The sequence below is a fragment of the Borostomias antarcticus genome, assembly GCF_949987555.1.
Source record: "Borostomias antarcticus genome assembly, chromosome: 23".
Classification (NCBI taxonomy): Eukaryota; Metazoa; Chordata; class Actinopteri; order Stomiiformes; family Stomiidae; genus Borostomias; species Borostomias antarcticus.
The window spans coordinates 6,107,090-6,134,636 of NC_140256.1; the positions used below are offsets into that span (position 1 = coordinate 6,107,090).

A 27,547-nucleotide genomic window follows, 5' to 3' on the forward strand; every position below is an offset into this window, starting at 1 on the left:
GGAGGAGATGCGCCTCTCCACTCAAGGGTTTGAACAAACACAAATGATGATACTGCACTTGAAACCACTTCATTTAACTGATCTCTCTCTCCTCCGCAAGCCATGAAAAAACATGCCTTCATATGCTTGACTTCCTCAGATCTTCATCGCTCTCTTATTAGAGTAACCCTGTGGTGTCTGGTTCCGCCAGAGCTAGAAAAACTGGGCCTTATCTTCCTCACAGAAGTGTACAGGCATCGGCCTCCCCTTTGGCAGTCATATGCAGCTTGTCTCCTGACCCAGAATTACACACATTGATGGTACAAACCAAGTGGAAATATGATATGCGCCCGACAGAAAACAAACACAGCACTCCCTTGGATAGAGAGGAGACCTACCGGAAAGAAGGGCTGTGGACAATTTCCTCACCCGTCTCTCCATCTGACCGGATACCTGACGCGCCCCCCCCCCATCTCTCCCTCCCCCCGGAGGCGTCTGAGTCGCCCGTTTGCCTGAAATTGTGCGGTAGAGACTGGCAGTTCCTCAAACCCCTCACTTACAGCTGCCATAGAGAGGAGGCCGTGACAAACCTGGGCTCACAGCCTGCAGCCACACACAACTTCATGTTTCCTCACATTGACGGCTGCTAAAGGATGTTTTTCTCATTCTTTGAGGGGAAGTGGAGAGGAGGGGAAATTCAATACGGTTATCTGCCACTGGGCTTTTTTGGGGGCATTTTGTTGGTACATCGAGACAATAATGAATGAATATGGAAATGAGTCATCCTTAAAGTCACCATGCAAAACCAACCCCACATCAAGGCAAGCGTAATGCTGTATGGTTTTATAGCACTTGATTTAATCAATTTTTATTAAAAGACAAGAATGGAAAGAGGGCATCTGATTCAAGCATGAGCGCAGAATATTCACAAAGCCGTTAAAAGAACCATCATTATGTCATAATATATATTATAATAAGCATATGGCTCTTGATCTTCAGTTCACACTCCACTTTAATGCTGAGAGAACACACGCTTGAAACTCACAAGATTCAAGATCTGTTTATTTGCCATGTATACGGTTTACACATACTAGGAATCTGCCTAGGGTAACGGTGCATACACTGATGGAGACAACATTAGACAGGGTGCAGGACAGGACAGGACAGGACAGAACAGTGCAAAGACAAAATAACTCGAAAAAACAACACAAAACATTGTGCACCAAAACCCTGGGGCAGTCATTCTTCGTGCCTGTACACCGAAGAGGTATACCCCCGAAAAATTTAACTAGAACAAAATAAAGCTGAAAGAATCCTTTGAATATAGACTTCAGAGTAAGACTCCATCCAGGCTTCTTGTTCTCCTCAAAAGGCTTTTGCAGAATGAATAGAGTATAAGCCCAAAAAATAAAACCACATGTAAAATGCCTTTGCTTTATAAAAAAGGTAATGTCAGCAAGTGGAGGATTAGAGGACTCATTGAGGAGAAGGGGGGGTGCTGAGCCTTTGGACCCCGGGGGGAATGGATAACTCGTCCAGCTACACATATTAAAGGTGCACTTCACTAAATCAGTAGGAAAGCAGGCAAAAGAATGCTCTCCATATTGGTTGGATTTACAGGCATCGTATATCGGCTACCCGGGATCTCTTGTAGACTGTGTCTGCAGTCCAAGGCTAAATACATTAAGTCTATGGGGATAAATGTAGTGGAAGTGATTTGTACTGTGTAATTCAATAGCGATACCCTCCTACACGTGGAATAAGACGGCAGACATTTACCAAGACGTCCAGGTCAACAGAGTAGATTGCAAGGCCGTCTGGACGGCTGAAAAGGTGGAATGAGGGTACAAGTAGGTTCATTCCGCTTTCATTCACTTTCGAAAAAACGTTCTCTCTATGTCAGAGAGAACCTCAAAACAACATGAGCCTGCGCCCGCTAGACGCCCTTTGTACTCAGGCCACATATCTATTTTTCAATACAAGTGCTCGAAAACTGGAAAACATGACTCACAATCTCTCAGCGTTTTTCTTCTTCACTCTTTCTCTCAATTACTGCATTCCTCTCCAGCAGCCGGGCCCCTCGGAGCACATCGTATTGACTCGAGCGCCTCCAGGTCTATTGTAAATGGCACATCCCTGGAAGGGAGCCATTGTGAGCTAGAGAAGCGTATATACCCTGGCTCCTCTCCTCCCGGGGAGGAAATCTTCAGAGCTGTGGCGAGCCCAGAACAATCCCAGCTATCTCCTGAGGATTTCATGGGGCACTGGGGTCGAGTCGTGTGTTAATTGAACCCCTCGCTAGCGTTACTGGAGGAAGAGAGCAGAGGGGAGGAGAGGGGGGGGGGTGTTTCATGCTTAGGCAGTGGATTGAACACACCCAACACACACAGCTGGCTGGGGGGTCCGGTGGGGCTGGGTGGAGGGGTCTGGGGAAGACATCCCTTTTACAAGGCGTTGACCCTAATGACCCCACTGCTGCCCCTCGGGGGAAAGTGTGTCAGGAAGCCACAGGCGCAGTATGTGTAATCACAGTCATTAAATGGAGGCTGGTCGTGGGTCAATGGACGCTTCACAGTCCCCTCCTAATCTGGAGAGAAAGTCTACAGCACAACAGAAAATTGTATTATTAGGCACTTAAACAGCTGTATGATGATCTGTAGGGCCGCAGGCCACTCGATAGAGGTTGAACCTTTATTCAGGACAACTGGGTTTGATGCCTCTGAGGGCATGGATTCCTACCCCAGATATTAAAAAAAGGTGCGCTTGCCTTAGACCTAATTTATTTCAAGGAATCGCGATACAAACAGACTGAATACAAATTCGGTCACTGGCAGAATGCTCTAACCACCGGTCTACCTAGCGCCCCCGTTGAGACAGCGCCGGGGACGTTGGACAGCCCTCCACGCTCAGACCATAATGCACTGCTGAACTGGAAAACCCATCACCAGCTTTGGGGTGGGAAGCTAGTAGTACTACTTGGAAAACACATGGCTAACGCAGCAGACACGGGGGAGGGTTCGGAAAGCCGTGCGGTGCTCCGGTCCGCCCTCCGTGCCAGTTTCTTACATTTCAGTTCCTCTTCGACCGCTCCCAGACAGAGTGTCCTAACCAGCCTCTGGGTCGCGTCTGAGGGAAAAAGGAGAAGCCGTATGTTCCTCCGTCCCCCCCTCTTCTCTCCTCTCTGCAGGCAGCCTGGTCCACAGAACCGCAGGTCTGGCAGGATAGATGACGTCCCCCTGGCCCAGACAAAGCCCTTTAAAACCACTGTGCAAATCTGGCCCGCTCCCCCCTCCGTGTTGGCACACAAAAGCGGACTGTGCCCGTCGTAAATACTTACAGATAGCAGCTTGACAAAGGGCTTTGGTTCCTGTCTGCTGGCCAGCCCGCCCCGGGACGGAGATCTACGTCCACGGCAGGGGCAGAATGTGTAAAAAACCTCCCAGTGGACTTTCTCCTTCGAAGACTTGACCGAGTTGACGGCGGATAAGTCGTTCAAATTCATCGTTGTGCCAAACGTTGAGGGGGATGATTATGATGTGACTCCAAATTTGTCGAGTTCAAAGATAAGTGGTGATTTCATTGAAACTGTAAACGTGACTTTTGTTGGGCCGGCGTGGCGTGACCAGACAAAGGAGAGCACTGTGTTCCATTAGGACGACAAACGCCGTTCCCTTGCAGCCCACCGACCGTGTGGCTCGCTGAACAAAACAGGCCTTTCAGAGCCCCCTTCGGACTAACTCTACAAAACTGATTATTGCTTACTCTTTTAAGTGGCGCTACTGCTTTGTGACTTGCACATGACTTGGCAGGAAAAGGACAGCTGGCTCCCCATTCTGGGCTCCATTCACATGACTGGTGTCTGACAAAAGACCACAGCTATAGGGCTGCAGGCCTGAGGCACCACGATCAGACCTCACTCACAGAGCAAGGCTGTGAGCAGCACACACAGAGACGCAGTGTGTAGTGAGACGCAGACAGGCAGGCAGACAGACGCGCAGAGAGACAGACAGACGCGCAGATAGACAGGCTGACGTGCAGACAGGCAGGCAGGCAGACAGACAGACAGAAGGGGTCTGGGATTGAATTAACATTTAATGGCAGCAAAAATGTCCTCTTTTACAAACCCCATGAATCATCATGGGATTCAACCCCATGAATCATATTGTAAGTCACTTTGGATAAAAGCATCTGCTGAATTACTACAATATCAATGTAAAATGTAATCAGATAGGACCTGCATTATAAATCCAGAAGTGGAGGGTCGGGACACTGTCAAGGATTTTCCACCAACAATGCCTTGGCCGTTAACAAAGAAGCAATCTGTCCTTGAAACGACACAATATGAAACGAAACTACAGGTATGTGAAACTCTTGAGTTTCCTTCATATACTCCAAACACACAAAGCGGATAAAGACAGTTTTAGAGAAAAATCTGAAAAAATGACGTATGGATTTAATACAAATGATCCTATCAGGATATTTCTTAGCAGGCCTCATAGAACCTTTTGGAACCGTGCATCATGTTTTCATTGAGAGAGAGTGAGCTCGTTTACTCATGGTCTGTTCAAAGTGCATGACATTCTACTTAATGAGACCAGCGCTTTCAAACAGCCATTCAACAAGGCTCTAATATGACAGCCAGGCCTTATTGAATGTCCTTTTGAAAAGCTCAAGTGAGGTGTAAAACATTAAGAGCACATCATTAGAGTCTCCAGTGACCTTTAGCTAGTTTCGTAGTATACACTACTCAGCCTAGCTACTGCAGGCTGAGGCTACTCACTTAATTGTAGGGCTCATGCTAGATAAACAAGCCAACGGCTACACCACCATGTCATGAACCATAACAGAGACCTCCTGTTGACCTATCTGGACCGGGACTAATTATACCCACCAGCAAATAGACGGTATTAAACCCACCATTACAGGATGCTGGGAAGACGGGAGGGCCAATCGGAGACGACATATCCGCTTGGTTCGTCCGATGCATTATTTGTATTCCTGAGCCTCGTTTTTTAATTCCCTGAATAATTGCTGCTCTGGTTTGTTCTGTAGAGTGGCGTGTTGCTGCTTAGCCATGGGAGGCGGGAAATGAGTTGGAAGCCAGTCCTTTTAATTATCCTTCAAATGCTTCCTGCGCTCAGCAGATGTTGGGCTGCGGGGCATGCAGTCGAGCAGCAGGGCTCTTAACACTAGCAGACCCAGACGGAGATCAGGGGCTCTTCTTTCTCCTCCTCCTCTCCTCATTCTCGCCTCTTCTCTCCTCCTTCTCTCTCTCTCCTTGTCCTCCTTCTCTCCTTTCCTCCACACCACTTCTGCACTCTTCTCGCTAATCACTTTTCTCTCTCTTAAGGCCACACAACAACAACAACAACCCGACCGTCTGCCTGCCAGAAACAGCAGAGGACCTCCGGATTCTATAACATTAGATATATTATGAGGGAATAACATGAAGTGGATTATCAGTCAACGATTTTTAAAAGCCCACCGTTTCCTTTTGAACCCAAATTTTCTTTGCTGAAGTTTGTTTAAAACCTGAGGTGTAATAAAGTGTTGAATCATGAAGAAATATTATTATTTGACGCTTCGCGGTGGCACCCGCCTCCGGTCCGAACACGGCGGCAGAATCTAGAATGAACTGAGCCAATGAGCTGACATCCCAGTTTTCCGCGTCTGTGAGGAAGAAAAGGTTCTTGGCAGACAGGTCCGACGAGTCTGCTGCGAACTGGACCTGTTGGTTGCACTCTCTCTGGTGTTCCTCAAGCCTTTGTATGCTACTTCCTCTCACTTCCCTCTTGCTTCTCCCTGCTCTCAATCCAAAACAACCCAATCCAATCACCTCACACCACACCGTAATAACTGTGCTAGCCTGTCAACTTCGCTTCCACTCGCCTATCAGCGCTTAAGTGCGAAACCGTAACATTATGTAAACATAATGGATTACCAGACGATGGTTTAAACAGTGTGTGACAAGTTAATCTGCCTTTGAAATCAGAGCTGCCTTGTTCATTACAGCCTTACAAGGCGAGCCTATCTGATGTGAGATTGATTGATACAGAGTCCACACTGTGCGCACACATGTAATGGCTGCTTTGCTTGAGCCTTGTGCCGGTACAGGAAGACAGATGAAGACGAGTGTGCGTGCGTGTGTGCGTGTCCACCCGGCTACTACATGTCACGGTGAAAGCTAATAATCGGACTGTGCTGCAATGCCAGGTTTTAGAGTGATCAGAGAACAAACATCACCCAAAGTGTGGGAGTTTCTAATGGAAATGAACAACCCTGGCCAAGACAGAGATGTTTCTAATGTGAAGGAGCAATCCTGGCCAAGACAGCGATGGGGATCGGCAGTCAGGCCAATGTTAGAAGAAAGAAAGAAAACTGGTGGTCAGTGGCGCGCTGAAAGCTAAACCCATAATGGGATGTAATGTCTTGATACACTGTAGACAAATCAAATTATTACAAGCATTATGCACGGTTCTTTTCAATTTCTAAATGGCACCAGGTAGAACCCCCTGTTTATTTAAAGTGCCAGGTCACCTGTTGTGCTAAGTGGCTGTGTGTTGAGTGTGGAGTGTGGAGCTGGGCAGCAGCTGGGAGAGCCCTAATCCTGCCACTCTCCTGGCCGGAGGGGCCTGCTGGGACACCTGACAGAGCCCTGTCCAATAGAACGACCTGCTAACTTAGAAACATACGCTCATCTGACTTCATTTTTGATGCCCATTTGGACTGAATTTGTTCTTTTTGTCCGTGAACGCATTTCAAATTAGTTTACTGAACTTAGGCCCAAAGCCACAAAGAATGGATTGCTCTCGCTAATAGCTCGATATTTTACACAGCAATTATAACGGCAATCTGCTCCAGTTTTGCGCGATATCCACAAAGGTTTTTGCTGTAATGATATGCCTGGCCAAGCACGCCCACAAATTTGTCAACTGTGTGCAATTTGGCATGATTGCAATTAGTTATGTACGCGTTCTTGCGCACGCCTGATGACGGTGCCTTCGTCTGGCTACAATAACTGCTGCCATGATCCCTGGAGAGCCCGGGCATGTCAGCCCCTTATACAGTATGTGCACTTACCACCAGCTAAATGCAATTTGTTCTTGTATATAGATACAAGATCTTGGATATAGATGGATCTTTCCCCAGTGTTTCAAGCTTTTCTCCATATTTCAGGAAACAGATTGGATCATAATGAAAACGACAGACCTCATTTTTTTTCAGAAAATATCAGTTCTGTTTGTTTCTGTGCATTGCAGCTGGCTGGATTTATTTTTAAATCCCCCTCTATATATATTTCGCCCTTAATATCATCCAATATCATTCAAACTTCACAAGTTCTGAGGAGAGACAGAAGGAAATAGTGCGCGCTGACTGCTGCAGTTAATACCAGCTTTTCAAAAGCGGTATTTGCACCTCTCTAACCACGTGTGGCAGTTAGCTCATGGTCTGTGTGGATCAGACGCAAGGCTTATTTGGGGCAATATTGCACGGAAGTACCTCATTTACATACATTCAAATGAGCCTGGCGCAGCCGTGAAACTATTTGCTCATCGGTGCAGTTTGTAATACTTTTCACCCTTTGCGTGTGCTTTGTGGATTGGATGCTATTTTTTTGTCTCATTTGCACGGGTTTTGCCGCTGCAAAAGCCGCGCAATCCTTTTGTGGATTTGGCCCCTAGTTAGTTATTAATTATCCCACGCAAAAAATGTCATCAGTCAAATCTGTAATTTGTCAAAATGCTTAAAAGTGGACATAGAGTAAGCCAGTTCTCGAAGTGCTTACATTGGAATTCCCATTGACATTTTAAAATTGGGACGGTTTATCCAATCAAAACTTGTCATGACTGTCCCGTCATTCACATCACCTGTCAATCACGTTACCCACTTAAGCTATCTAGCTACTGGCAGCATCAATGGACATGGAAAACGGAGATCTTGAGTATTTGTTAAAAGTTGATTCCAAAATGAAGTGGATTAAACGAGTTTGGGTTACGATATAAGGTAGGTCTTTTGTGATTAATTACCAGTTGTTCTGGCTGTGCGTTTTGCTTTGCCTAGATTTAATCAGCACTCGAGAGCGTGAACTTTGCTTCCTGGAGCGGTGGGCTAATAGGTAGTAGCCTAGTAGTAGCCTAAACACTGATTAGTGAAGTAGGGGAGTAAGCTATTGAGTGCTGTGCCATAAGGGGGTTTATAGTTCTGTCATTCCTCTTCGTGGTGTTTGGCCATTGTTGTCATATAATGGCTCTGTAGTTTATTTAGTGTGTACCTAAAAGCTTGGTTGTTTCGGCCGAAATATTGCCCGCTTATTCGCTCGCTGTCAAATGGCTTTTGTTGACGTGTTAAAAAACATCAGTAGCCTAGGCTACTGCAGTGTTCCTGTATGTTTTTTACATATAAAAATGCCACTGCTCAGCGCCCTTCTGGTGCTGTGAAACCTCCCATCAGGGCATGCTTTGAAAGCGCACCCCCCAAAAATTCCACTGGCACATTTTCCCCCCGGATTTTTCTTTTTCAGAACTGACATTTTGTAAGCACTCATGTCCCGCAGTATGTTGCATTAAATAGTCTTTTGTACAGTAGATGGAAATGTGGTCTTTGGCACATTGAGTTGTTTGTCAGGGTGTTACCTGTATTTTCATTAAAAAAAAAAAAAACTGGGCACGACACTGGATGCTATTTAATATTGATTTTTACTTATTAAAGTCCCATCTCGTTTACCATGATTTGTGTATGACTACTTCTTTGCCATCCCCTTTCATAACCAAATGTGGTCCGATGATTAAATTGCTATGGCTTCTTGGTTTTGCTCTCAAAGTGTGCCAAATTGATGCATTTAAATTAACAATGTTAAAAAATTTATCCCGGGGGGGCATGCCCCTGGACCCCCCTAGAGGGTCGGAGGTCGACCAGAAGTCGACCTCCCATACCTGCCCAAAATCCTGTGGGAAACACTGAGATTGTTTGATTTCTTAAGACCACGCCTCTGATGTCCCACAAACAAAGCTTGTCCCACGTTGTGTTCATAGATTAGACATTCATTTGAAGAAAATGGTTCTTAAAACATACAGAAAGCCGTCCTGCAGGCTGCTGTACCATGTTATAAGAAAACAAGCTGCACGATACCCCACACCTCCCTCCACACATCAGTCTACAGCAGCGCCAACATAAAAAGCTCCGAAGCTAATGAAGCTGTAGATACATAATGCATGTTTTAAATTGTTTAAAAATGTCCTTACATCCCCTCCGCCCTCAGGATCACCTCCAAGGAGCGGGGGATGGAGTTGAATTTTCAGCTCTATTTAAAAATGTTCAGTATCGCAATGTATCGCAAAATGTATTGTATTGTATCATATCAAAATGTATTGTGAAGCAATCAATTGTGACTCATGTATTGTGATATGTCTCAAATTGTGAGGTCCTTGCCAATCAATCAATCAATGCCAATCCTTGCCAATACCCAGCCATACACACCTTACAGTAGTGGACACAGACCATCCAACCATGTCCAGATAAAAACACCACATACTCACCAGAATACATATGTACAGTATACAAATTCAAAAACACTTACGACCAAGAACAGACAGTATTAATGCTCTAACACTAATCACACACAACACATTCCACAAACAAATTCAAGGACATTTGTTCAACATGGATGCACAAACACACACACACACACACACACAAGCACAAACGCACACACACACACAGCGAGCAAAGTGGAACCACAATGTGTGTCGATGCCTAATAAAAATCTAGAATTAAGAGCAGAGTATGTTTGTCTGACACTGTCCCTCATTGCAGAAATCAAAGTAAACAGATAAATGCTAAAACAGCATCCAATAAAAAGCTGTTGCCAGTGTGAAGTTCCAAACAGAGCAAAAGAGATAATTATACAGAGAGGGAGCAATTAGTGGAGCCGAGCTACCCAGTTAAATCACACTTTGCGCTATCCATCACTGTGTGGCCAGAAATAGAAACTCGGAGAACAGAGCCGTGTTCCAGAGACTAGGAACATATCCGATCTACTGCACGCTATTCCACTGACCTTTTCTGGTGCTGGTAATCAAACAGTATGAATCGCACATGGTTCACTACATACAGTGTGAAGTTATTATTACCACAACGGCACATCTTGAAAAAGCCAAAACAACACTATACTGCAGGCCTATGTCCTAGTAGAAAGACCTAAAAGAAAGACAAAACATAACTATCAACCATTAAGCTCCAATGCATAATCCAGAGCTTCTCAGAGACAGCCTAATACGAGCTCTGTGTGTCATAAAAGGACAGACAGCACTTTACATCAAAGGTTAGCTATCCATAATTCACCCAAACCTGTCTGTTCAGCCCAGCTTAGAGGTCACTAAAGCTGTAATTATGTCAGTTTCACTGCTGTACTCTGCCGGGTGAGAGAGGATGCTCGTGGAATGGCAAGTAACGGCGAACCTTTAAACATGCTGCAACTTAAAACAGACCGATCGATAACTCAAAATGTATTCAAAAGCAGACTTTCTTTGCACAGAGTTACTGTTCGATTTTCCAGACTGCTGGCTTGCAGCACAGCTGTTGCGTTTCTCTCTTTGACTTGATATCATATGACAGATCGGAAATTGGTGGAACCCTGATGAGTTACGGCTCAATTTAGAGTCAGAGTGCTATTTCAAATCCCGGTGTTAGCAGCTCAACCCTCTCCATTCTGTGTTCAGGCTTTAAAGCTGCAGACATGGAAGTATCCTTGCTTCTGTAACCCAACCGATCTCTATAATAATGTCCAGTTGTTAAATCCGAGAGCAGACTTCACAATGTGAGGTAGGCGACAGTTTTAGGGAGGAGTGTTTGTGTGTGTGTGTGTGTGTGTGTGTGTGTGTGTGTGTGTGTGTGTGTGTGTGTGTGTGTGTGTGTGTGTGTGTGTGTGTGTGTGTGTGCGTGCGTGCGTGAGTGCGTGTGTGTGAGGGTGGAAGGTGCACAATGCTTGCCAGCAGAGCGGTAATCCCCCATTGGAAGATGGCAGTGTGCTGTTGCAGGTGAACACAGCGTTACTGAGCCCAGCTGTAACCCAACACTTGACTCTGGCGTTCACCCTGAGCAGCATGAGCAAACACAGGAAATCTCCTGGCCTCCTCTCCCCTCCGCTCGTCTCCCCTGAGCTGCTCACTTACAGCAGCACAGCCGGGCTCCCCTGTGCCCCGCCTGGCTAGCTGCTAGCAACAACCGCTAACTCTCCACGGAGCGCTGGCTTCTGTAAACACAAACACTCCTGGACATGACGCGCACAAAACACGCACACGCACACACAGCACAGACACAGAGTACACACCAAACAACCACACACACACACTTAAAGGCAAATATGCAGTACCACTCATGCATGTTAGCACATACTCACACATGTGCACACACAAACACTGACACAAGTAAATAAATGAATAATAGTCATATTTTGTTGTCAAAATCCATGTCCTGTGAGAAGTGTTAACAGCTCTGAATCTGTGAAGCCCTTTTTCTCTGCTTAATGATCTTAGGTGTACCAACATTCACAGAAGCATATCTTTTATATATATATTTATATATATAAATAAGATATAAGATATATTCAAATATGTTTAGATTTCAATGTATGAGACATCATTTGAAACCTTCAATTCTGCACTTTCATAATCTGCAAATAAAACAGAAAAATAATCTTGCCCTACTTGGGGACCAAATCACCAGCAGCTGTCACATTTAATGTTTTCTGAAACAGAACACCTGTGACTTTGATTGGTCTCTTTCAACCCAAGGGCTAATTCCAAAACAAATCAAAATGCACTCCACTTACAGGTCAATCCCGTTGTGATGAATTACCACAACCAGTTATTATTCAACCATATGCATTCAAAACAGAAGCGGCGATCTCATAGTCGAGAGAGACAAACACATTGAAACATCGACAACAAGCGGCCCTGGCTGGGTCAGGCATTTGTCAGCCAGAATAAATGAGCGCATCGGTAGCCGATACGGGGTTAAGAAAATATTCCTGCCATTTTATCCCTGCCGCCGCCACCGAGACACATTCTGTCAGGCGCTGAGTCACATTATTTATAAGCCAGGGAGACAAACTATTGACCTCGCCTCTTTTTCAGCCACAAAAACGCACCAGCTGCCCCTGACATTGACAAGGACGCTCGAGGGGAGAATCGAAAGTGAGGGACTGGCCTCAGTGAGGGAACAAGGGAGGGAGAGAAAGAGGGGGGGGGAGAGAGAACAGAGGGGGGGGGGCAGAGAGAGAGAGAGAGAGAGAGAGAGAGAGAGAGAGAAACAGCCTCTCCCTGCTATGTGTTGGCTGCGGGCGGAAGTCTTGGAAGCCATTCAGCAGGAGGCTGTTTATGTGAAAATATTGATGTTGTTCGCAGGCAGAGTGACGTTACTCTGGGGAGAAGAAGGATCACTGTGTGCTTTGAAACCCGCACTTATTTGTGCTGTTGTGAATCACAACAACTTGAGATGATGTGTATCCTACGGGGTGCGCGGGAGCTCTGGGTTTCGCTTGCGCAACCTGCACTTAAGTCTTACAATACTGTGGGCACAGTGACAGTCCATTCTTTACCCAGTGGAAAAACACACTAAAATACACTGCAACATGACATGCTAAGATTTATTATGGGTTGACCTCGCACTTACTATTGATAGCCTACAGATTATGCTTCAAAAAATGAACTATAGACAGAAACCACTTACTGCAAGCAAACTGTGTTATGTTGCTGTCTGAAGGTGTATCTGAAAACAGGATGAACATCTCAAAAACCAAGAGTCTGATAGTACGCTCTAAGGACAGACCAAGAGCTGAACATATCTTTGCAAGGAGTAGCTAATGAGCAGTGATGGCCAAATTGTTTGGTGTCGCGCTTGAGGGAACATTTCCATGGCTAACTCACACACGAGTAGACATTTCCATCATCAGAGGGTGCACTTATCTTTTGCTTTTTAACAGAGATAACAATTTAACAAGCAGCCCAATCTTTAGTCTTATCCTACCTCGATTACTGTCCAGCAATCTGGCCTGGTGCTTTAAAAGAAGATCTTAATAAGATCCAGATCGCTCAAAACAGTCGTCCGTCCTGCTCTTCACTGCTCAGTGAGGGGCGGGTGTGGAAGGGATGCCTGCCGGGCTGTCATGGATGAGGGCGGAAGAGAGACCGGCATACAGCCTGGTCCTGTATGCAAGAGACGTGTACCTTAAGAAAACCTAAATACTTAGATTCGAACTGAACTGAACTGAATATCTTAGATTATATACAGTAGCACAAATGATAGACATGATTATGATACCAGACATGACTTGATGAGGCGCTTCACGTTATCTTTACCCAAAACCAATGCTTAAAAAAAACTGGAATTTAGCTAGCCTATTTCAAAAAGGAACACACTACCACTGTATTTAACGTCGATTACCAATAAGATCGGGTTTAAAAAGAAATTCGAAATGGTTGCTTGGAGAGCCCATTGAATGCATTTTGTGTGTCTGTGTGTGTGCAGGTGCGTGCGAGCGGGGCATGTTTGGCATTGCTGCATTTGTGAGGTTGAGAGCTTTATGCCAGTCCAAACCCCTGTGTCTCTGTGACCTTCCCGTGTCAATATATGGTCGTTTCAATTCCCTCCATTGACAATGAATGGGGGGAATTTTTCGCTCCTGAGCCTAAGTCAAAAAAATGTCTGGAGGTGAATATGCGGCGAATAGGCGGTGAATGTTTGGGGGGCTCTGTGGCGCCTGCCTCGGGCCGCAGCCTGCGGGCTCTGCCCCCGCACACCCCAGTCCAAACCCCTTGTCTCCACACAGGGAGCTGGCTTCATTCTCTCTTTCTTTTCATTCGTGGACCCGCCCCGTGCTTTGTATCCGCTCCAAAACGTAATGGGTTTTAAGTTGGACCATGCTAACCCTTCCACTGAGTCTCATGAAAATTGGTCTGGTAGTTTTTACGTAATCCTGCTAACTATGATATTCTGTATGTGATTACAGTATATATGTGGTGCTAACTCAGCTAATTATTCACTGCACGTGTCTAGTATTGTGTGCTTTAACCATTTACTGTTAAGATGACATTTTGAATGTGAGCACTACTTATTGTCACTTGTTTTTATTTCATTTTGTTTTATTGATATTGTGGAATGTGATGTTTGAAGGTATTATCTTTATTTTTGTGTGGACGAGTGGTTGCTACTGAGGTAATAACTAATGGGGATCCTAAATAAATAATAAACAATAAACGCAGGGCCTCTTGAATATTAACCATATGAAAGCCGCTTTGCCAAGCAGCTGACTACAAGTCCCAGCAGCCACCTTATGAGCGATGAGCAATGCTCTGCTGACCTCCTCTCTGTTCCCAGGCCGGGAGTCACCGTCATAATGAGACAGTGGGATCCAGGCGCTGCGGACAAGTCAGGCAGAGAGGGTTCGACAAACAGCCGAGAGGCTCCACAGATACAAGCGTCTCCCCCCCAGCATCATCTGTTTGCCCCCCCCACCCCCGCTTGCCCTTGGCTATAGACTAGCCTATCTGCATTTCACAAAAGGCCAGCTGAGCCCACGTGCGCACACATGCACGCTTCTTTGACTCTTTCCGCCTCGCCCCTCGTCCCCTCCCCCCTCTTTATCTCTGTTATTCATAACTGCGCCGGGACAAGGATGAATTCCGGAGCGTGGACGTTGTTCGGCGTCGCCGTGCTTACCAATTAGACGAGACAAACAAGACCGTGACATTCGGCCGTTCGGGGGGAGGGGGGGCAAGGTCATCCTCCGGCAGCCTTTCGGCGGAACTGAGGGTGACCTAATGGAGACGGGCCCATCAGCGGAGGGGGGGGGGCATGTGACGCCTGAGGTCACGGTCTGCTTACTGCCAGGGCCCAACAGCCGCTCTCGGTGAGATAGTGTACGAGCGGGTGGGGAGAAAACGCTGACGTGCAGCCGAGCACAAGCTACAGCAGGTAGCGTTGCGCCGCGCCAATATAGCGCCGGTGCCAGGCCGAGGCGGGTGGAGCTGTGCTGAATAGGCCTGGTCACGTACGTATCCTTCCACATACGTATCCTTCCACCGTAGCTGGAGAATGTGAGGGGAAAAAAGAAAAAAAAAAAGCCCAGGGCCAGCACGGCTCGGCAGGCTCCGAGGCCTGGACTACACTAATGTGTATCCGCCGAAAAAAGCATCCATTTTCCTTTGTTTGCGCCTAGCAAAAACTAACCTGGAATCGCCCCGGGCTGCGTGTTCGACCTAGAAATACGGAGCTGCGTTGTTTGCGCTGTGCCCAAAATGGCCGTGTAATCGGTCATTTTCGCGCTTGGAATACAGTGTGAGAAAGATATTACAGACCTTCCTTACCTTACCTGTCCTTCCCCTACACACACCTCCTTGACTTGAAATCGCTTTGCCGATTGCTTGATTGGTAGTACTGTTGTTAACAGCTGTGTAAGCACCTCCAGCGAACCGCCGCGTCTATTTTGTGCAGACCGACAATGTCCCCGAGGAGCACCGTCAACCAGCAGGACATGTGGGCAGGTCACAGGTACAGTACGGGGGTGGTTGTATCGCTCATCATTATTCATCAGATTAGTATCCTTGTTATACAATCAGTATGCGGCGAAGCGTGCGCCTCTTTATCAAAGCGCCCGTCTCATTGAGCATATCAAAGGAATAGGGGTGATAAGGCAGCTAATGATCTAGCTTGAAGAAATGACTTTAGGCATACAGCGTGGTGGTAATACACGGGCCTCTGCGGTTTAGAGCCATGCGGCGAACTAGTCTCCTGTTCTCCAAGCGCACCAGCAAAGCGTGCACCTCGCACGTGTCTGTGTGTGCGCGTGTGTGTCTGTGTGTGTGTGTGTGTGCAGTCAAGAACACTGTTTTTAGCTAGGCAACGTACGCTGATTAACTTGGACAGCCTGTCTCTCAAACCCTCCACATACGTACGTAAACAGAAAACCAAAGACAGGAATAAAGGAGGCTGCAGTTTCGTCAATATACACTACAAGGGGGCGCCCCGGTAGCTCACTGGGTAAGGCGCACCCCATATGAAGGCTAGTCCTTTGCGCGGCGGACCCGTGTTCGATTCCCGGCTCAGGTCCTGTGCCGCATGTCCTCCCCTCTCTCTCTCCCACGTTTCCTGTCTCTCTCTCAACTGTCCTATCCCATTAAAGCTGAAAAGCCCTAAAAAATATGTTTAAAAAAAAAAAAATATACACTACAAGCATGCATGAAGACCAGAGCAAACATGCTAGATTTGAGATTTTAGCCCTCTCTTCCCGAGGCCATTGTTCTCGCAGCCCCCTTGTTTATAAAACGAGCCGAACTGTAAGAAAACAGAATGTACTGTATCTGTCTCTTTGAACTTGGCAGTGATCAGATCCATATGTAACGGAGCGAACCCAGCTCTCAGTAGAACAAGATGTTTTTATAAGATAGAGGCGTGCAACAAAAAAACAAAATCTCTCTCCAGTCTCACAAGGGAAGGAAGGGTTGGAATCACGGATGATGAATAGCTCACTGCCACAGCCACACGCTACACAGCCACACACCAAGTTCTAGAATATCAAACTAGCTTCAGGTGGAGCGGGTGTTGCGCAGTAGTGGATTCTGTCCTGGGCGTTTCATGTGCGAATAAGCAGTGTTTTGGCGACTCTTGCGAGTGAGGGTTTTTTAGCATGGCTAGGCGTGTGGATTGGCACACAGTAGCAGTTAGAGGAAGCTCCAGCAGCAGCGTTAACCCCTCCCCAGCAATCACGCTGGAATGTGCTCTTAGTGATAAGGAGCTGTTCTGAGCCACGGCTCGCAGCCCATTCATGTCATGTAATTATGGTAACAGAGGCCAGACCCAAGAAACCCAAACAGCTCTCAGACCCCGGGACCCTCGCAGAAAGTGAAGCCGTCGCTATGGGAACGCCACCTTCCCCAGGTTAAGGAAACAACAACACAATGACTGTTCTGTTTTATGACAACACATTAGGCCGCGTCCTGTCTCGCTCTGCCCCTTCCTCCTCCTCCTCCTCCTCCTCTGAGTGTACGGGCTGCAGCAGCAGCAGCAGCAGCGTTTCTGAACAGTGCAGCCATTGTGCTTTCTGCACTCGAACAATGCCTCGTGTTTGGCCTCCGGGGCCCGTGAACACAACATAAGCTCACTTTACTCTTTGTCTGCAGTGAATTCCTGACATGGATCCGGTTGCAAAACCAATAAACAATTTGGACCGATTCAGATAGCGCTGGGCGGATTCTCGCCGCGCCTGTTGGATGGGAGATAGGAGCGGCGCTGCGTGGAGATCGGCTCCTGGCACCGGCGTTCCCACCTGCCGTCTTCCAGGTTTAAACAAGTCACCGGAGCACTGTGACCTAGCCTTATACTTTATAGATCAGCGGACTTCACAGGACTGCGGCTGACCGGCCAATGACGGACGGCTACCGAGAACCCACCCGAGGTTCGATAAGTGATCCTGAATGACCGCGTGCGTGAACAGAACAGGGTTTAGAGAAGGAACAAACGCACGCCGCAGCCTCGGAGAGGTGCCGGCAACGGGTGACATGTACGGAATAAAAGAAAGGAACCGCACACTCAAGCAGGAGCTCGGGGCGTACCGTACCCCCGCATGCAGACAAGTGGAGGTGTGACGGGTGATAAGTCAGCAGGCGTAACACGCTTAACTAAATCATTCTCTCCCAGCTCCCGGAGTGCATACCGCTAATGGCGTTCGCAAAGTCGAACAGTGCTTTTCTAAATGTCTGCGAATAAACACGCTCCGGCGGCTAATGTGTTGACAGCCGTCAGCTGGGGACGCGGGCGCTTTGCCACCCGACCCTCGGCGGGGCTCAGCTGCCTGCGCGGGCGGCAGCCCGCTTCTCGCTTCGGCGTCGCTCGCCGCTGACGGGCGGACGTGTTCCCGGAGAATTCTATTTGCGGCCCGGCCGCTCTGTCGCTCGCTGTCACCGCCGCCCCCCCCCCCCCCCCGCGCGCGCATGTACGGGCACGCCGGCGGCCCCCTGCTCTGGGTGGCACTGGTAGGCTACGGGTGTGGCGTCACCCGGCTGGAACGAGCCCACCGCGCGTGCGCACACACACGTACCATTCACACACACACACACACATACACACACCCCTATCCCACACACGCCTTGCCGAGAGCAGCCTGTCAGTCTGCGGCGTCGCGCCTCTCCAGACCCCCCCACCCTCCCCCTCGTATTATTGTGCAAATTGAAAACGCCGGGGAGAGTCATTCAGATGGACGGACCGGAGCTCCCTTTCTCTCTCTCTCCCTCCCCCCGCCATCTCTCATTCTTTCTCCCTCTGTTTCCCCTCCCTCTTAGCGTCTTGGCAAGCCAGAGGGGGTGGGGGGGGGAGTGTGTGTGTGTGTGTGGGGGGGGCGAGGCGGGGGAATATGATCATGCAGCAGGGGAATTGTTTCATCAACACCTGGAGCAGATAATGAAAATAGGGGATTTATGTAGTGAGCACCGGGTTTGCCTGCTGCCAGGAGGTAATAAAGCAGGAAGCTGGAAAGCAGGCCACGGTTACATGGGCAACACCGGAGCTGGTTCTCTTTCTCTCTCTCTTTCTCTCTCTCTTTCTCTTCCTTCCCTCTCAGGGTTCACGCTCTCTCTGGTTTTAGGATTAGATCAACTGACGGCGAGCGTGTGGGGGGCTGGTTGTGCAAAGGAAGACGGTATTCCACAAAGTAGCTCATTAGCGCTTGATAGCAAAATGTCTGCGGGGTGTTTGAACCTCATTTGAATCCCTGTTGGGGAGTTTCTTCACACACACTTGACTCCTGAATAGAGACAGCTGCAGGTGATGTGGCTTTCTGGGACACGGCAGCGGAAAACCTGACCTTAATCATTATTAAGTTAGACACAAACTTAAGTTGGGTATGAATGCTATGCTAACAGACCGTGAAAATAAAGTGCAGCCATGAATTCGGTACTGCTAGCTATCAGGCTCAGGCTAAAATAATTACAGAAGCAAACAGGGTCTAGGGAGGAAGGGAGGGAGAGAGGGAAGGAGAGAGAGAGAGAGAGAGAGAGAGAGAGAGAGAGAGAGGGAGAGAGAGAGAGAGAGGGAGAGAGAGAGAGAGAGAGGGATGCTTGTGTTCTCTCTCACCATTCCTCCTCAGTGAACTTGGTGACTGGCCTGGCCTTGTGCTGTGTTTGTTGTTCCAGTGTCTGTGTGTCATTTGGATCTCTTTCCACACCTTGAGTAAAGCTAGGCTCTCGCCAGCGCTGGTTGGACGTGTGTTACTGTACCTCGTTTTAGCAGATTTCACAAAGTGGCCTCTGAAATCAGCTGTGTGGGCGGTTTCCCGGGGGTAAGCAAAGATCCATTTTTTGTCTTTGATCTATGAGTACACAACTCTCAAACTGGGGGGGGGGGGTGGACACGCCTGCCTGCCTGCCACATAAACAGGAGCTGGACAAGAACAAGAGAGTGACAAAAAGAGAGAGGAGAAGGGAGAGAGGGAGAGAACTGAGGGAGCTGCACTTTAAGGGCTTAAAGTCGGCAGTGCTATCAGCCTGAGTCATGTGTGTTAGGAGGCTTTCTTACTGTTCCTGCCTGGCGAGTTTGAAAAGTCCGGTCCGTTGCTCACATCTTGTTGGATTCCCATTTGACAATCGTCACGCTACTGAGGAAAAGCTATTCAACTCTGACCATGAGACTGGAGCCTCACCAGGACACCACCACAGGCAGCTGGATGAGACCAAATCCAGAAACTCCTGCTTGACTAAGGCACTAAAAGAGCAAGAAACTTTACACGTGCTGCTATGTTAAAATGTGAAGAAATGGAAGGGGATAAATCACCTCACTTTAACATGAGCCGGTGCAGCAGCTCAGAATAAGCTAAGCTAGGCTTCAGCAGCTTGCTGACTGGCCAAAAAAGAACACTTAACAATGAACAGGGGTAAAAATGGAAGCTTAAATGAGAGAGATTCCACATTGCATAACAAGGCCTCCTATATCTAGGATCTTGGCCACAGCTTACGAGCCGGCTGCCAGAGCCGTCGCACAGTAAACTGAAGCGACGACCTTAAGACCTTATTTGCCTTCCCACATACACAAACACGCACACACATACACACGTGCAAACACACAAACAGGCTAATGTTTGACAGACAAGCACATCTCACTAACGAGAGCTGCAGATACGATCTCTGCCTGAGACACGTCATTGACTTCTGAATTCCACATTTAACAAGGGACAAAGAGAGGGTGAGGGAGGGGGGAGAGTGAGAGAGTGTGAGAGAGAGAAAGAGAGAGTGTGAGAGAGAGAGAGAGAGAGAGAGAGAGAGAGAGGGTGAGTGAGGAGGAGAGAGACATTGTGTATGTGAGAGAGAGAGAGAGAGAGAGAGAGAGAGAGAGAGAGAAAGAAAGAAAGAAAGAAAGAAAGAAAGAAAGAAAGAAAGAAAGAAAGAAAGAAAGAAAGAAAGAAAGAAAGAAAGAAAGAAAGAAAGAAAGAAAGAAAGAGACATTGTGATTGAGGAGAGAGAGAGGAGGTAGCAGCAGACTTCTTGATATCTTATTTCAGACAGGGAACCGGGCTCTCAGCGATTATTGTTAGTCTCACTTGAACCAGAAAGACTATTCCCCTCGGAGTCCATGTTGGTAGCTAGCATTTGTAGCGAGGAGCATGTCGACAACTGTTACCCTAATTGCTTTCATGGCGCGAGTCATTTATAAAGAAAACTCTGAGACTCTCTACGAGACAGCTCGGAAAATAAAATCCACATCGACTCCCCCATAGCCTGACAATATTCGGCAATGATCTGTAATCTTTAAAATGTGCTTTTGTCCGATTAGAAGGAGATGATACACTTTCAGGATGTCCTTGCAAATCACACAGACATACAGCACAATCGTACGCTATCTGTCTAATCCTATGGAGACCAAGGGACCATAGATCATGCCTTCACAGGCGTGTATAATATAGACAAGGAAGGCCTCTTCAGCAGCAGACTTGAGCACTGTAGCACGTCACTGCATGGTGACGACTCAGTCATCTCCAACGCACGGAATTCTCTGATGGTAAATAAAATGTCAAACCGCCCGGCTCACCACTTTATGCTGACTGTGAGCATCAGTTTAAATGTTGTGATAGGATTGGGAGAGCGGAGTGGGGGAGATGGGGGGTTTAATGTACTACTCTGCAAAACCTTGCCAGCAGACCCGATGAGCCCAATGGGGCTGGAAAAATGACTCATAAAGTATATGACTCATAAAGTATATTCATACAAACACAGGAGATTCACTTGAGAGATATTGCTTGTATGAGGGGAGGAGCAGGCCAGCTTGTCAGAGCCTGTGCTCTCTCCGTCAGCTCCAAAAACAAAACATACATTACTTAATGAGGCACTAAAAGCTCTCTCTCTCTACTTACATTTCATTATTATTACTGTAAATCTTTCACAGGCCTCATTGCTAGTTAATTTAGCAGTTTCTGTAGTCGAACGCCATATTCTGTGAACCAAACTACGGGGTGGAAAACAGTTTTACTTATAGGCGAATAGAGATTAATTATCGCCAAATTACTCCTTCAACTGATCTTGTATCCAATGACGTTTGACGTGAGATTGCTTCAGTTGGTTTATAACGCCGCTAATTAGTTAGTGTAAGCCTATGGGTGCATGGGAAAATCGAGGCATTGGCCTAGACAGGAAAACTGATGAATGGGAGAGAGAAATTACCAGGCAGCTTTAACCAGTCAGTTTCTAACCCTGCCATGGCCTGGAGACAACATCTCAATCGTTTGATAATGATATCCTGTCACTCACCACACCACACACCAGACAGGAAGTAGAAACAAACCAGAGACATGTATACTGCACAATAACATCTACTGTCAAATCAGCCATAGTGGTGCCTGTCAGCTCTGCGACAGGCGCCATGCGAGGCCATGCGTGTGCCCTGTGTCATGGCCGCCCATCGCCACTTCCACGCACAGGCAGAGCGCACATACGCACACGCACGCGAAGCACACGCATGCTGTGGCACCGCTAAATCTGTCCAATATAGAGACAAACGCGTACGCGAGTGTATGAACCTATCCTGAGAAGACGAACCGCCCCAATGTGGCCCAGCGTGACAGTCAGGGAGAGATGGGAGTCGGGGAATCCCCGTCAGCGTTCTAGGACGTCTTTCTTCATGGGACATGTCAGCCACCGAGCCCCACAGAGGGCTGCCTTGTTAATTAAACAGGGAGTTGTTTGTCACTGGCAGCATAAGATGCACAGTGTCACCGCAAGAGAGAGAAAACACAGAAGAGAATTGCAGCACCTCTACTGTAAATGTGTTAGAAGCCTCTCTGGTGTCTACAGAGGAGACAGACAGAAACACTGCACTGTTAGCACACAGCTGGTATGTGTGGATCTAGCTGTCATCATGTCTTGCTTGATATGATGATTGTTGGGTTGATTATTGGGTTGACATGTCGCCGGGGCAGATTATTAACGAGCAGATATACAACAGTGCAACAAACACTTTGTAAACAGAAACAAAACCATCTGTGTTAATGTGGTGATAATCAGATGTTTGTTTTTTTAAACCCATCACAGATGAATCTTGATTAAATGGTGATGGGTTTATATCTGCCTCTCCAAAAAAGGAACAAATCTGAAAACTCATGCCTAAGCTGATGAACATATGGATCAACTCTGGTGGATTAGTGAGGGGATTTGCCACTCATATGTCACACACACACACACACCCACACACACACACACACACACATACTGTACACACGCAGACGCACAAAGAGTGGGGCAAATCACACATCTCATGGAAGGGGGGTAGCCTAACTCCAACATTTTCTTATCAATTCAATGCTTCCTCAGCCGTTGGGACTTTGTAAAAGGGGATTAGGCTGTATGGTATAATTGTCTTAATGGGCTGTGAGAGTGCCTCACCAGAGTTTCTATTCTGTACGACAACATGCTGCCTTTATTTGTGTGCTTGATTTACACAGGTAAGCTGCTTTCCTGCCCAAACGAAGACTCAAAACAAATAAACAATAATCGATTGCGCTTGATGATGCCATGCTTTGGTTTACGCTGTAATCAAATAGGTTACAGGAGCAGGAGAGTACTGTGCATACAGCTTAAGCCCTTAGGGAGACAGTGTGATACTCTCAAACCAGAGCTGGTCGTTTACTCTAACATGGTTCATGTGAGAGTGGATTTGAGGCAACATGGTCGCCCAGCCACAGCAATTAATAGCAATGTGAACAAAGTACACTTTGGTGCATCGACCACCAGGTTCGAGTTGAGTGAACCCTGACAGAATGTGAGATGGATGGCGGTGTATTGTGGTGGCCTACTGTAAATGCTGTACACTGGTGACACGGTGCTAATGAGATCTGTAACTGTGTCACCTGACATATGCTGGTCCCCAGGTTTACCATTAGTCACATTAATGTGAGGTCAGGATCACACCCTCCACTGCACTGGGTGTGTGTGTATATGTGTGTGTGTGTGTGTGTGTGTGTGTGTGTGTGTGCGTGCGTGCGTGTGTGTTAACAGAGCATGATGTAATAGGTCACTGTTATTTAATGGCTAACGTGTCAGTTGCCATTAATTGATAAGTGAAATTAACACCACAGCCAAGCTAGGTGATGGGGTCCTCTGGCAAAAACCAGCAGGCTTAGCACATGAATGATGTATCCACATACCGTATGATCCGCCTACAAATCAGACCATGTTCTGCTGTTCCATGTATGAATGTGGTATTATGCATGGCGAGCTGCGTGGAGGAGGAGGTTAAAGCCTGTCGTCATTCACATGCCACGGTGGCTAAAGGAGGAGACCCCCATTGTGAACTGGTGACAGCAGATCCACCACCATGCTGGTGCGATCCCACTGGGAAGCACTTGACTGACTACCCACAAGTGTTTCACAGTCAGCACCAGTCAAGACTGACAACCACACACAGGTAGAAGCATGATCACAAATATCAGTTCAGACAGAGCACACATACACTCTCTCCCTCTCTCTCACACACGAACACACACACAGCTCAGAAATTACAACCGCAAATACATATTTACACACACACAGTCAGTGACAAATACACATACAAGCACACAAGATATTCAATAAAACACAACATAGACAACTGCAAAAAATGTCGAAGGTCCCAGGCACTCAAAAGCAAAGAGGAGGAAGAGTGTAGATTAAAAAGCCTTTATTAAATCATGGCTATGGACAGAATAAAAATGCCAACATCAGAGTTTTTATTCTGTCCATAGCCATGATTTAATAAAGGCTTTTTAATCTACACTCTTCCTCCTCTTTGCTTTCGAGTGCCTGGGACCTTCGAAATTTTTTGCAGTTCTTCATTTCCCAAACCCCCAAGAGCACCGCTTCATTTTTGACTACACTCAATTGAGCGACAGGTGGACTCTTCAAATTATTTACAACATAGACAAATCCTCGTTGAGACAATCTGCTGTCACTCAGCTGCTACAGTATGAGCGGTATGAGAGCCTAGATGTTATGGAATGGTAATGTGACACTGACGACCCCTCCCCCCCCCCCCAACACACGCACACACAAGTCATTACCATATGGAAAGTGACTAATTGAAGACAGGCTACATGTGAACAAACCATTGACCATTGATATCCACTAGAGTAGAGGTGAGTGACAACTCATCTACCCTAACAGTTGGTAGTACATTTTAGCTAATGAGCAGTCTCCCATGCATTTAAGGCTCCTGTCTAGACTCTATGGACAACCAGCGATATGCACATCTGACCGCTGACATCCATGTGATGACCATGCTGGGCTGAGTGAAGCAGGTGTCGACTCATTGGCATGCTTCAAGTTGTGTCTCCGTTTGTACACAAGAATGACCTTAAGGTCATCATGTCAAAAACTTCAAACATCATCATGTCAGAATAGCCTTCCTCTGAAGTTATGTTATTACATAGGTATGAGCGGAACACAAGAGAGAGACAAACAATAAGGGCATTGCCCCTTACTGTTAATGTAGCCCACATTCAAAAGCCTACATCCATGTTTCATTCAATCAGATTATCGTTCATAAATCATGACATCATCAGATCAGATGTAAGGCTATTGTTGTAACCAGAGAAGAAGCTATCTAAAGGATCTACTGCACTGTGTGAGAACTCACACCAAAGATTCATAACACACACATCATTGTAGGGAAAGCAGCAGTGTATGTGACAGCATGAATGACTAACCAGTCAAGCCACAAACTTATGTCATATGCCAATAGATACGTGTCCAGAATAAATAATAGGACAGCTCTTACCTCCAGACAGTCCAAGCTGATGAAACTAGTAATGGCAAATCCATCAATGATATCCTCTTCTTGAGAACTGGATTCTCGTCTCTTTCGACGGGGGGGTCGAGAGGCTCTGGCAGCGGGTGTCGAGTGAGGAGGCTTTTTCACGTTCTGGGAGGCGGTATCCCTTCCAGGACTTTGCTCTCTATCTGAACAAGACGACGGGTTCGGACTGCGGGCATCCCTGCCCACAGCCTCCCGTCTTCGTATCCTCTCACGTTTGGAACGGGATCTACGACTCGGCTTCAATTTTCCATCCATTTTAGAAATGTTGCACTGTAAAAATCACTCGAGCTCACCTAACGAAAGCGGTTCTGTGTCGCCAACCCAAATAATAGACTACGTACTATGATAAGAAGCGATATAAATAGCCCATCAATATACAACAAGACAAGCGAAATGACCTTGAGTGTAAACCTCCCGAATAGCCTACAACAAACAAATGTTCAAATATTCCATGCAGGCGAAACGATGCAAATCCTCGTATTTGTCGCTTTACTGTCCTACATCGACGCGTTCTTCATATAGGCAGGTGCAAAACGGAAAAATAGTTACAATTTATGCATTCCACTTCCTTTGCAACTTTGTTGTATTGGACAAACAATGTTATAGGCTAGCTGCATACCGCAGACAGCGCAGAGAAATCATGTCGCTTGCCCGTTGTTTTCCACCACCCAATCCATGATCCACTGTCAAAAAAGCAGCCTGGACAATATCCGTCAAAAATTCTTATTGACAATAGATGCCTATCGAGTATGATAGCCTCAAAAATACCTATGTGGTTTATCCTATCAGTAAGTTTCGACCATGTTAAGTTCCACTGTAAACCTCTGCGCGATAAAGGCAACGAGGGCAGGGATCTCAAGTCTCTCTACTATGCGCAATATTTTCAAAACGATCCTCCGCTCGGCTACCTCAGGACACAACGAACCATCAACTGTATGATCAAACCCGTCAAGAAAAGGATCTCGGCCGTATATCCTGAACAGTCAAGTTTTATAAATCCACCCCTGAAACCCGTCCTTGGTTGCTCAGTTGCTCGTGGCTCATCGTATTTTTTCCTAATCGCATAATGCAAAGCTTTGATAAGTGTCCTTAAAGCGACAGGAGTGATTAAAATCTCATGTCCCTTCTAGTCCCTTCAACCGAAATTAGTACAGTAAAAGCTTCAGAAAACACAGATAACTGACGTACTTCCGCCACCTCTGTAGGCTAAATTAGGCTACCAAAGGAAGTGAGCTGGTACATACTTCAACATTTCTCACTGCATTTACTTTAAGGCATTTCTGGAAGTGTTGTCACTTCGCATAAGTCAACGTGTATAATGTGGATCCGTGTTCTCATGTAAATCAGACAGTGTCGGTTTGACAGCTATAATTACCCTATATAAATCAGCCACCCCAAAATGCCAACAATTGCTGTTACAGCCATTATATCATTATCACAGTACCCTTATGGTTTCTTACAACTGCAGATTGCTAGGCTATATCAATTTGAAAGTCTTGAGTCTGATACTTCAGTTCAAATATTGTGTTATTATTGTCTTTATGTTGTTTTCTATGTAGCCTACTGTATATTTGCTTTGGAATGTTGGATTCAGTTTTTTCAAGAAGTATTGCTTCACTGCCTTGAAAAGTTCTAAACTACATTAGCTTGGTGTATAAAGTATGACTGTGTGGCACTCATGTGATTGCTGCCATTTATAACGTGGAGCGAATGTGGAGTAGCTGGTGAAACTCGCTCCTCAAAGGAGAACTGACAGTCCCTCCATGAGGAACGTCCCTACTGGCGCAACTGTCAGCGCATCCGCCTCCCAAGCGGGAGACGGGTTCTAATCCCGCTGTGGGAATGCCAAAACAGATGGGTTACATTGGTGCTGTGACCCGGATGCCCAGTGGTGTGGAGTGAGCTTGGAGGGGTGAGTGTAACCAAGTGAAACGTGGAGTAGGTGGTGAAACTCCCTCCTAAAAAGAGCGCTGACAGTCCCTCCAAGAGGGACGTCCCTATTGGTTCAACTGTCAGCACATCTGCTTCCCAAGCAGGAGACCTGGCTTCTAATCCCGCTCTGGGCATGCCAAAATGTATAGGTTACACATATATTCAACAGTATTTGTTAACATTTGATATGCAGTTAAACATACCAATCAAAACAGCCAAAAGATACAGTAGATCTACAGCTTGCCTTTTAAGAGCAAATGGTAGAAATAGAGATTCTCATTATTGAGAGATGAATCATTATTGGAAAAAA

The 27,547-nt window shown here is 46.7% G+C and overlaps 1 protein-coding gene across 3 annotated transcripts in view; it reads right to left on the reverse strand.

The window, feature by feature from the left end:
• fbrsl1 (fibrosin-like 1) overlaps positions 1 to 26,297 on the reverse strand; it is a 238,412-nt gene extending 212,115 nt beyond the window's left edge. For all 3 annotated transcript variants that reach the window (XM_084456785.1, XM_084456786.1, XM_084456784.1), the window contains exon 1: positions 25,267 to 26,297. In XM_084456785.1, coding sequence (XP_084312911.1) covers positions 25,267 to 25,560 — 294 coding nt within the window. In that variant the 5' untranslated portion in view covers positions 25,561 to 26,297. The remainder of the gene's footprint in view (positions 1 to 25,266) is intronic.
• Positions 26,298 to 27,547: the final 1,250 nt, after the last annotated feature.